The sequence below is a fragment of the Ambystoma mexicanum genome, chromosome 1p, assembly GCF_040938575.1.
Source record: "Ambystoma mexicanum isolate Mex_15411 chromosome 1p, UKY_AmexF1_1, whole genome shotgun sequence".
NCBI classification, from domain to species: Eukaryota; Metazoa; Chordata; class Amphibia; order Caudata; family Ambystomatidae; genus Ambystoma; species Ambystoma mexicanum.
The window spans coordinates 344,291,595-344,303,774 of record NC_090921.1 but is presented as its reverse complement, the minus strand read 5'-3'; the positions used below and the strand labels follow the sequence as shown (position 1 = coordinate 344,303,774).

Sequence of the window (12,180 nt, the reverse complement as noted above, 5' to 3'; positions counted from 1 at the left end):
GATTTGAATGTAATCTGTGCCGCAACCGGGAGCCAGTGAAGAGTTGTTAGGGCAGGAGAGATTTGGTTCCTGGGCTTAAGGCAAAGGATAAGTCTTTTTGCCCTATCCTGGATTAACTGGAGGGGTCATAAAGTGTAAGAAGGTAGATCCAGGAGAAGGCTATTGCAGTAGTCAAGCATAGAGAGACCTACTTGTATTTAAATAAACCATTTATTTTTTACAATACATAGTGTTTCAGTGTTTCATTCGACCATATGTATGCTACAATTTCTTTGTACCTATGTCCCTCCTAAAATAAGCCTGGCTGCTCTGTCCACGCTACTATATGTTCTCAAGTGGTACAGCCTTATACAAAGAGTGGAGTTTTGTTCTGCCTCTGATATGGTTTTATGAAGCTCTTAGTTGGACTTTAGAAAAACTGTCCCAAACACTCCTGCCGCTACTTTTGTTTTTTAATTATAGGTTTCCGACACCTGCACGCACCCTGGCTGCCATAAGGGGGTCTGAGACTCTGATTAAGAAACAAAAAAAGAGCATGCACCGCAAAAGAAGGCCCAAGTTGTGAGCCAAGCAATAGCCTTCCCTCATGCCCTGCACTTGGCCCACATCCCTTGTGTAGAGCCCACCCCAACCCACTCAAGTCCTTGTCTCACTTCTAGCACTGAGTCACAAACAGGAAGCTCACAATCATTTATTTTGAAGTGCTTGTTAGCATTCATGGAAAGACAAGATGGTCTTCACTCCCCATCAACTGAGTTGCTTCTGTCAATTGTTGTTCATTCGTCAGACAATCCACGGCCCCATTCTTCTTGTTACAAGGTCTCTGCATCCAGCTGCAGCATTGGAGGGGAAAACGGCAAAAGGATTGCTGTGCGGGGAAACAGTTATCATACTTGCTAACTCTCTTTTGACCAAAAACAAGCAGGGGTTGTCAAGCTTTAAAAACGGGAATGAGCATAATGATTACATCACATGCAGTGACATTATTAGACCTTTGACCCGATGACATGACAAGATGCGTTTGATCCTGACAGTCTCTGCCAGCCAATTCCTGATCAGAAGTAAACTAATCCCCAGGAGAAAATGACAGCCAATACCTCACCAGTCAGGAAGTATACTTTGAAATACACAAACCTGTTTTTGATACATTGCTGTGATCTGCCCCCCCCATCCTTCTTTTCTCCTGTCTATTGTGTAGAATGTCTGTGTAGTGCTGTCACTGCTTGAAGTCATCATTGTCGATCAAAATGTTGTGCTTTGATTGTGGAGAAAGTTACCCTGAAGTAAGGGTGACCAGTGTGTCGCGTTCCTTAGTGTCTGGTGTCCTGGCAACCCGCGTGATTGTGTCCTGAGTAATTTACATGAATAAAGGTAACTTATATGGTCATCCAGCCTTGACCCGCTTGGAAATAGCAACCGCTTAGAAGTGGATTGATGTTTTCTGAAAAACAAAATATCCGCTATCAGAGTGTGCAGAGTAGGTGAAGAAGAGCGCTTTGTAAAGAATGTCTCAGAACTTACGGCCTGATCACGAGTTGGGCGTTATCCCGGCTGGGATACCGGGCAGTTTTATTAGCGTTAGTGCCCAGCCATCCGGTGGTATTACTGCCGGATCACGGGTTGGCGCTAACTATTTGTCCCCAGGTCCCTTGGAATCAATGGGGAATTTCCATTGCAATTACCATGTGGTAATACTGCTGGCGGTAATTGTGCCGAAAATGGGCTTTTTTTCTGGCATGCTTATCCCCAGCTCTGAGCTGGTGGTAAACACGCCAGACTCAAGATTGGGCAGACCCTTGAATGCAGCGCTTACACCATAACCGCTGCATTTGAGGGCTACCGCCGAACTCGTGATAAAGCCCTTAGTCATTACCATGTATACTTATTTCCTCTTCGAACAGTTGTGTAGTTTAATCAGGCACATCACAGACCCTTCATAGAAGAGCTTGGAGCACAAACGTAAACAATTCTGAGTCAACATTGTGTTTACTGTGGAAGCAGTTGGTTCTGTTACTAACTCTGAAGCCAGATAGACTGCTGAAAAAGCGGGAGCCTGCTGCCTATTTCTGTAGGGTTGGAGCTTTAAAGAACGAGCATTGGCAATGCCAACAGTTTGGGTTTTTGTGTAGGGATGGAAAAGGCACTTGCCAGGCAGAGCCATAGTGGTATTAACAGGACATTGATGGTAGCAGGTGCAAAATGGTGTGAGTACCTGAGCATCTAATAGCAGTGCCCGGCAGATGCCTAATACTTATACACAAGACAAAACTGTTCCCTTTGCCAATGCTTGTTTTAGCAGAACTTCAGGTAGGGACACGTCGAGGACTTATAAATCGAGTGGCTGAAGGCAAGCCCGCTGCAGGCATTTTTATTACACCAGTAGCGTGTTTGCAGTCCCAATTAAGTCATTTCCTCTGAGAAGACTGCTTTGAAAAAACACTTGCAAGCCCTTTGAGTGCCAAGTTTGATGGTAAGGCTTGATTAAAGCAAGATCAAAGAGTTCCCAGGAATAGGTGTTTAGGCTGGGAGGGGCAGTAGCTGGGTGGGAATGGCCATATGGATCGGTATGGCCGTGGGTCTTCAATCTGTGGACAAATAACCAAACAACGCCTTCAAGCTGTGTGTCCCTCCTCAAATGCCATTTCTCCCTATCTGTATTTTAGTGCAATAGTTTCAGTTTATAGGTAGCGCTGCCAACTGATAGCCAAACTAAAAATCTAAATGGAAATAAACCATCAGGAACCTTGTTGAGGGTAAAATATGGCCATGCCATACGCACCCTGCCCCACCTCCGCCCCCCCCCAAAAAAAGGTGACTTGCAAGGATTATTGTTTGCAGCGGACGAATATTCGGTGAGTTAATGGAAGAGTGAATAGGAACTACTCATAGGGAGGAACAGTTAGGAGAGAAAAGGAATGAAAATAGAAACACAGAATGCGTATGGATTGGCAGATAGTTGAGCATGTATGCGTGTGGATGTGTTCATAAAACGATGGTTAGCTGCATGGAAGGGATAGCTGTTAGGGATAGGAATCAATGCCAAGATGTCGCGCACTCAACCACTCTTGAAAAGGCAATGAAGCCCGCTAAGCATCAGGTCGGTCCCTGCTGCCCGCCACATGTTCAGTATTGACATTATTCTGCTTTGGTGAATGTAGCAGCTTTATTTAAATATTTATATGTGGGCAGGACTCGGTATGCCAGACTCCCAATGGGGTGGGGTCTGTGAGGAGATGGAGTCTGGGAATAGGCAGGGTCGATAGCAATGTGGGGCCTCTGGGGAGGTGGTACTTTAAGGAGATGGAGTCTCAGAAAGGGCAAGGCTCCTGAAGAACCATTGCTGTGAGGTGGCAGGTGATCTGGGAATGTGTGATGTGTGAGCAAGCATTATTGATGAGGTTGTGTGTGGTGGTGGTACCTGTACCCGGTTGGGCATCAGTCTCACTTTACTATTTCTGTTGTCTAGGTAAGATCCCCACTCCGTACACCACTTCCTACACTGCTGCCAAGTTCGCCCTGGACGGATTCTTCGGCTCGCTGCGTCATGAACTGGCAATGGTTGGCACTGACGTCTCCATCACGCTCTGCATCTTGGGCGTGATCGACACTGAATATGCAATGGAGAAGATCAGGTTGGTGTCCAAGTTGCTCCTAAGACCTCTAGAATAAACTGAAGTCCTGTGTTAGGACAAATAAAAAACTTGACCCATGGCCACTTATCGCCTCCCTTCCGGGATCTCCAAGGCAATTGTGGGGACATTTTGGGGGTCAGGATTTTTTGATCAGGTAAAGCAAGAGTATTTTGTTTCTCTTAATATGTTGTTATGTGGTGATTGGGATTGTATGTGTGGCCCTTGGCTGGTTTGCCTGATGTTGTGGCTACTTGGCCATTCCATTCGTCAAGATAGTAAAATAGCTTGGTAGATTAATGCACACTCAGCAGAAAGATCTTTATAATCTGTGCGTCCAGTTCCTAAAGATCAATCGGGTTCATTCAGTGCTACATCCTTCCACAATAGATACAATGAAGAACATTAAGATTACCTATAAGTTAAGGCACTATTAATTTATTTTATCATTAAAATAAGTATGCTTTCCAGTAGTTTCTCTTATTTGAAGTTGGCTGCCAATTTATAAATGATTGACAAAGTTCATCCAGGCCAGCTCCCCTACTCTGTCTCCACTCAAAGCCCCAAATGTCCAGTTGAATAACAATTACATGACTGACCCAGAGTGTGACCTGATGGTTGCTGCCGTTCCGCCCCTCTACCATCCATCACAACTTCCACTTGCAGGCAATGCCATAGAGAGAACTCACTATCAGGTCTACCCTAATAAATTAACCTTACCCCAGTAAGTAGATGTGCGTGTTTCTCTTCCTTGCGAGAAACACTGGGTGCTATAATGGATAGGAAGTGGGGGCCCGTTGATCTCTGCAGCAGGTAGTGGCTGCTGCTTTCGAAGCATGTGACAGGTGGAACCGAGTGATTTTACTGTACAGGTGAAGCCCAGTGCTAACCATAGCAGTGGGGTCCAGGTGATTGATCAGCAGCTAGTTCTCTCCTCCCCAGCAGGGGGAGCCTGGGCTACTCCTCAGCAGGTTCAACCTGCCTCTGTCCCCAGCCAGTGGAGTTTTGGCTTCTCTTCAGCAGGTTCAACCTGCTCCTGTCCCAAGGTAGAGCATGGGCTACTCTCCAGCCAATGCATCATGCTCCTGCCCCCAACAGTTAGAGCCTGGGCCTCTCCCCAGTAGGGGCATCTGGCTCCTGACCCCAGCAGATGGCGACTGGGCATCTCCCCATCAGATGCATCCTGCTCCTGACCCAAGCAGGCGGTGCTGGGTCTCTCCTCTGCAGGTGCATCCTGCTCCTGGCCCCAGAAGGTGGAGTCTGACCTTCTCCCCAGCAGGTTGAACCTGCTCCTGCCTCGGGAAGTGGAGCCTGGGCTTCTCCCCAGCAGGGGCATCCTGCAATCCTGAACCCAGCAGATGGCGACTGGGCATCTCCCCATCAGATGCATCCTGCTCCTGACCCAAGCAGGCGGTGCTGGGTCTCTCCTCTGCAGGTGCATCCTGCTCCTGGCCCCAAAAGGTGGAGTCTGACCTTCTCCCCAGCAGGTTGAACCTGCTCCTGCCTCAGGAAGTGGAGCCTGGGCTTCTCCCCAGCAGGGGCATCCTGCTCCTGAACCCAGCAGATGGCACCTGGGCATCTCCCCAGCAGATGCATCCTGCTCCTGACCCAAGCAGGTGGTGCTGGGTCTCTCCTCTGCAGGTGCATCCTGCTCCTGGCCACAGAAGGTGGAGTCTGACCTTCTCCCAATAGATGCATCTTGCTCCTTACCACAGCAGGTAGGGCCTGGGCCTCTCCCCAGCAGGGGCATCCTGCTCCTGAACCCAGCAGATGGCACCTGGGCATCTCCCCCAGCAGATGCATCCTGCTCCTGTCCCCAGCATGTAGAGCATGGGCTTCTCCCCAGCAGGTTGAACCTACTCCTGCCTCAGGAAGTGGAGCCTGGGCTTCTCCCCAGCAGGTGCATCAAGCTCTTGACCACAGCAGGTGGAGCCTGGGCCTCTCCCCAGCAGGTGCATGAAGCTCCTGACCACAGCAGGTGGAGCCTGGGCTTCTCCCCAGCAGGTGCATCCTGCTCCTGACCCCAGCAGATGGCGCCTGGGCATCTCCCCAGTAGATGCATCCTGCTCCTGCCCCCAGCAGGTAGAGCCTGGGCTGCACCCCAGCAGGGGCATCCTGCTCCTGAACCCAGCAGATGGCACCTGGGCATCTCCCCAGCAGGTGCATCCTGCTCCTGTCCCCAGCATGTAGAGCCTGGGCTTCTCCCAAGCAGGTTGAACCTGCTCCTGCCCCAGGAAGTGGAGCCTGGGCTTCTCCCCAGCAGGTGGAGCCTGGGCCTCTCCCCAGCAGGTGGATCCTGATCCTGTCCCCAGAAGGTGGAGCCTGACCTTCTCCCCAGCAGCTGCATCCTGCTCCTGACCCCAGCAGATGGCGCCTGGGCATCTCCCCAGTAGATGCATCCTGCTCCTGCCCCCAGCAGCTAGAGCCTGGGCTTCTCCCCAGCAGGTTGAACCTGCTCCTGCCCCAGGAAGTGGAGCCTGGGCTTCTCCCCAGCAGGTGCATCCTGTCTCCAGGAAGTGGAGCCTGTGCTTCTCCCCAGCAGGTGCATCTTGCTCCTGAACACATCAGGTGGAGCTTGGGCTTCTCCCCAGCAGGTGGAGCCTGGGCCTCTCCCCAGCAGGTGGATCCTGATCCTGTCCCCAGAAGGTGGAGCCTGACCTTCTCCCCAGCAGGTGCATCCTGCTCCTGACCCCAGCAGATGGTGCCTGGGCATCTCCCCAGTAGATGCATCCTTCTCCTGCCCCCAGCAGGTAGAGCCTGGGCTGCTCCCCAGCAGGGGCATCCTGCTCCTGAACCCAGCAGATGGCACCTGGGCATCTCCCCAGCAGATGCATCCTGCTCCTGTCCCCAGCATGTAGAGCCTGGGCTTCTCCCCAGCAGGATGAACCTACTCCTGCCTCAGGAAGTGGAGCCTGGGCTTCTCCCCAGCAGGTGCATCAAGCTCTTGTCCACAACAGGTGGAGCTTGGCTTCTCCCCAGTAGTTTGAACCTGAAAGTCCCCTCCACACGCCAGCAGGTGGTGCCTGGTCCTCTACCCTAGAAGCTAAATCTGGACCCCCCACCACTGCGGGTTAAGCTTGTGAGTGAAGGAATATACAAACGTATATGACAATAAACTATGCACAAGTGTTATGCAAGTACGAGATGAATTTTATTTTGTAAAGTGCATAATTAAACATGATTACGTCTATCAATTTAACTATTACGATGTCCGTTTAATTCATCTATTAATATGGCTTTTACGCTACGGTGGGGGACGGACATGGCTGGTAATGGCCTGACAGCCTGATCGACTCGGACTGTGGGCCGTTACCGGCCATTTACACCCACCCCGCCGGGGCCTAAAAGCCATTCGCATCCTGGGGTTCATCGAGGGTGCAAATGATTTTCTTTTTTATTTTCCTCGGGAGATTCATGCTGCTTGTACAGCCAAGCTCCCGAGGGGAGGTAAAAAAAGATGCCTGCCACCATGGGGAAAAGGGACTACATCCTTTTTCCATTTCTATGGCAGCCAGAGCGGGAGGTGCAGCGGACCCGATCGCAAAGCTCTTCTCCACAGGTAAGTGTGGAGGTTGGTGGTTAGGGGAGAGGCTTTGTTTGATTTGGTGGGATTAGGAGGGGTGGGTAGGCAACAGGGAGAGGCTCGCTGTTGGCTCACATAAAATAATGAAACAAAATTGACACCACCCGTGGAAGGGCCTTGGGTGGCTGGAACAGCGGGTGGAGAATGTCTATTCTCGCCCGCTGTTCCAGCCACCTGATTGGCCAAGGCCTTTCCTGGGGTGCAAATTTGATGTAATGGGTGCCAGCTGCAACAAATATCACGTTGTGTTTCCCCACCAGGTGGGGTGTTGGGAAGAAACAAAGGAGGGGTCAACCGATAAATCGATCATTCACAGTCCTTGGTACATTCAGATCAGATAAGAGGACATGAGTGATTGTTGCGGACCTGGAGGGTTCAGAGGTACTGCAAGTTCTGTCTTGTAGGTAAAGTGCCTGTAAAGACCCTGAAGTGCTACAGGGAGTGACCTGCAGATCACAGTGCATTTAGAATCAAATGTTCTGGGAAATGAAGCCTGGGAGTAGGAGAGTGGGGTGTCAATCCGAAGCCAAGGAGCGCAAGTCTTGGGGGAAGTGTGAAGAAGTGGTGGAATGAGCATCATGTACGTCCAAAAGTGCTGATGGATCCGGCACCAACGTTAATGAAGAAGGCCTGCTTGAAGTTTAGTTTTATTTTTAGGTGGTTTTCTTCAGATTGTAGGACTGTAGAAGACTGTTCCACAGGGCGGCACTAGTGCTGCTTGCCCCTGCATGTAACTGGCAACAGAAAACCTTTTTCAGCAGTGGACTTTAGAGTTCTGGAGGGTTATACTTTTAGATGTTGCTGCAGAGTTAAATGTGGCCAATCGCTGTGTAAAATCAATGCATGGCACAGACGGTTTTAAAGCAAGTTTGTTTCCCCATCAATAATTAATGATAGACGCTCATGGCTGGGGTGATATGATCACTGGATTGAGTTTCGCAACCAGCCTTGCCACCTTGTTTTGTATCAGTTTGAGTTGTTGAATTACATTTTTTCACAGAACCGGGTTGAGGCTGTTTCAGTAAACAGACTTGGCTAGCAACTAGGCTCACCTCTATTTTGTGACACATGTTAAGAAAAGATAAGATGCACTTCAGCACATACTGGTGATTATGAGATTTGTTTCTTGTATCTGCTGGTTAAAGGGCAACTTATCATTATACAAGAGACCAAGATTGTTTGCCTTAGGTACCGATGTGTTGGGCGGAGAATGGGGGGAGTTTGGGGGGGTGGTGAAGACCCTGGTGGGAGTCTAGTAGAATGGGAAAGGGCATGGCAAGATCATGCCCAGGAAGATTCCAGGTTTTCCGTGTTCAGCAAGAGGCCTTTGTCTACGTCCAGTCTTGCATTTGAGCCAGGCACTTGTAGATGTTCAGAGAACTGGATGTGATGTAGTACTACTTAAAGGCAATACAGTTGGAAGAATATCAGAGAGACACCATGATAATGGCACATAGATCCATGTAGCAATTGGAAAGTGGGGGAGAAAGAACTGGGCCTTGCAGTACCCCCCATTGTACTTGTAAAGGAAAGTAAGGAGCAGGATCTAACTTGGTGTTCTTTATCGTACAGCAAGGAGGAAATCCATTGAAAGGCCACATTGTTGACCGTATTGAAGGCTGCCGATAGGTCAAAGAGGAATAGGATGAATGGGATGTTGTCTGAGGGGTCCAGGAGGTCTTCATTAATGCAAAGCCAGACAGGTACTGTGCTTCTGTCTGGTCGCAATCCTGGTTGTTTGATGGGAGCAATTTCATGGATTGACTGTATTCAGAGAAAGTGTGGGCGGGGCATTTCCCCAGCATTTTGCCAATGGGTGGCATTTTGGTTATTCGCCAGAAGTTGGCGGGAATGTGAACTGTTGATCACTGTGGCTATTGCCGGTTCTAAACTGGTTATCTTTTCTTTTACAATAATGGTAGGGCATGGGGCTCAATTGCACAATGATACAATATGGTATTTTATTTGTAGCGCGCTCATACACAAATGTATCAAAGCACGACGAGGCAAGGGAAGGGAACAAGGGAGGACAAAACAACGATCTTACTAGACCCAGTGACATTGAGAACGTGCATGTGCAGGGGAGAGAGAAGGGGTTAGTGCAAGGGAGAGGGGAGAAGTGGAAAGTGCTGAGCAAGGGATAAAACAACAACTGGTAGTGCAGCCAGCAAGGTGGCAAGTGCAAGGTTAAAGCACAGAAAAGGGGTGTCTAATAAGTTCAGGTAAGGGGACTGCAGGGTTGCACATACAGACCCAAGTGCAACAGTTTCCAAGAGGCAGTGCGGGTGTGTGGCTGGGTGGGCAGGGACCTGGGCCCGAAAAACAGAGGGTAACCAGGTGCCCCGTGCCGAACCAGACAGATCAGCAAGGGAGAGGAAGAGCGAAGGCAGAAGCAAAGAGGAAGGACTTGAGGTGCTTCTGGACCTGAAGATGGTTCTCCTCAAGTTTCAGAGAGGCAGGGAGGCTGTCCCAGAGGGAGGCCCCAGCCGAGGAACCTGATCTACCCCAACTCATTGCTTGGAGAAGCGACTGACCCTGAGGGAGTTTGAGGTGGAGGAGCGAAGAGGTCGAGTAGGAAGGAGGGAGAGTTGAAGGTATTGTGGACCCAGGCCCCAGAAAGCCTTGTGGACAATGCAAAGGGTCTTGAATTTAATCCTTGCAGCCACTGGGAGCCAATGAAGAGATTTCAGAGCAGGAGATATACGATCCCTGGACTTGAGGCCAAGGCCAAGTCTTGCAGTCCTGTTCTGGATGAGTTGCAGAGGGCAGAGAGTAGAAGCAGGCTGATTTTAGAAAGAGGCTGTTGCAGGAGTCCAGCCGAGAGAGAACCTGAGCTCTAGAGACAGTGAGCTTCTGTGGGAAGGAGAGGAAAGGAAGAATACCTCTGAGGAGGCTCAGTTGGTATTTTGACTTCTTAGAGATGTCAGCAATGTGAGGAGAAAAGGAGAGTGTGGAATCGAAGATGACTCTGAGGTTCTTAGCTTTACATGTGGGAGCAGGAAGAGGGCCAAGGGAGGCCGGCTGGAGAGTGAAAGGAAAGGAGGGTGCAGGTATACCAATGAGGAGAATCTCTGTTTTACTGGCATTAAGGCAGAGATCATTGGCGGCACACCACTCCTGGATAGTAGACAGACAGTCAGAGATGAGAGAATGAGAGGAGGTGGCAGAGGGATGCCTGAAAACGAGCTGAGTGTCATCTGTATAGCACTGAAAGTTGGAGCAGAGAGTGGCAATGCGGTGGGCGAGGTGTGCCAGGTATTGGTTGAAAAGCCAGGGAGAGAGGTTAGACCCCTGGGGAAGACCGCAGGTAGAGAGTGAGATAGAGGAAAGGAAGGACCCAAGTTTGACCTGGGAGGCTCAATCAGAGAGGAAAGAGGTCAGCTAGGCCAGGGCCTGATCGGTTATACCCAGGTTATCACAGAGACTGTTGAGCAGGATGGCATGGTTGACCGTGTCAAAGGCAGAAGAGAGATTGAGTAGGATGAGGACAGAAGGGATGTTAGAGTCAAGGTTGCAGAGCAGGTCTTCACAGATGTTCAGGAGAACAGTTTCTGTGCTTCTGGCAGCTCTGAAGCCAGACTGTTGGTCATGGAGGTAACCAACAGAATCGTTGTGAAGATTACGTTGGGAGATGGCCAGCTTTTCCAGGCGTTTGCCCAGGAAAGGAGTGATGGAGAACGGCGATAGTTATCCGGGCATGAGGGATCGGCTGTGGGATTCTTGAGAAGAGGGTGTACAAGAGAGTGCTTTAGAGGGGAGGAGAAGGCTCCAGAGGTGAAGGATAGGTTGCAGGAGTCAGCCTGAGCAGGAGCAATGGTGTCAATGTGGTCCTTGATGGTTTTGGACGAACGGGGAAGAACCTTTTTTGACAAGACTTTCATGGATCGGATTTGTCTGGAAATCCGATAAGGGGAGAACATAGGAAAGGAAGAGAAGGAGAGAGAGGGGCAGATGCAGGAGGGCCAGAGGTAGCTGAGAGAGAAGGGGGAAGAGGAAAAGAGGACGAGAGGGTGGACAGGATGGTAGAGACGGCAGCAAGATTGGCCAGCTCTTTGCAGATTTTAAAGAGTTCGGCCGAGTTGTTAGATGCTGCAATGACGCGGGTTTGGATGTGGGCTCACTTCTTAGATCAGACGAGGAGCCGGTATTGCCTTTGGAGCAGGTGGCAGGCCAGTTTGTCAGAGGATGTACAAGAAGCCCGCCATTTCCTCTCAGCCACCCTACACTCGCGTTAAGGGTATCTAGGTCGGAGTCATACCAAGAGTTGGACTTGGCTTTGGGCTTCAAGCGGATCCTCATGACAGGGGCAAGAACATCAAGAGTATCAGAGATAGAAGAGTAGAGCATGGAAACGGCTGCTTCAGGATGTGAGTTAGCCAGAGGAGGAGGGGGAGAGAAAGTGGCGGCGAAAGCCTCAACTGACACCACTTCGTGGGTCGGATGACCGAGAAGGTAGCTGGCAGTGTTGGAGTTGGCTTGGCCTGAGCGGTAGAGGGGGAGAGATAGAAGGAAAGGAGGGAGTGATCGCTCCAGGAAAGAGGAGCGGTCAGAGGGATGGAGGGGGGAGCAGAGGAGATCAAAACATCCAGCGTGTGCCCTGCAGAGTGAGTCGGGCCAGAGGGGAGAGTAGAAAGAGAGAGAGAATCGCATAGGTCGCGAATGAGTCCAGAGGAGGAACAGGGAGCATCCAGATGGATGTTGAGGTCCCCAAGGAGGAGGAGTTCAGTGGTTGAGGCCAGGAGGGAGGAGGAGAGGTCTGTCCACTCCAAGAGGAAGGAGGTGATCTGACCAGGTGGGCGATAGAAAGTAGCCATAGTAAGAGAGTGGCCAGGAGAGAGAGAAAGTCTGCAAACAAGGCATTTGAAAGAGGAGTAGGTCTGCATAGGAACGACAGAGGTAGGAATCCACTCCAGGAAGATCAGGTCTACACCCCCTACGGACCAGGTGGATCTGGGTGTGGAGAGAATC

General features: G+C 50.4%; 1 protein-coding gene across 1 annotated transcript in view; it reads left to right on the top strand.

Annotated features, from left to right (window-relative positions):
* Positions 1-12,180, top strand: part of HSD11B1L (hydroxysteroid 11-beta dehydrogenase 1 like) — a 222,692-nt gene that overhangs the window by 174,129 nt on the left and 36,383 nt on the right. The window contains exon 6 of the mRNA XM_069648470.1: positions 3,467-3,632. Coding sequence (XP_069504571.1) covers positions 3,467-3,632 — 166 coding nt within the window. The remainder of the gene's footprint in view (positions 1-3,466; positions 3,633-12,180) is intronic.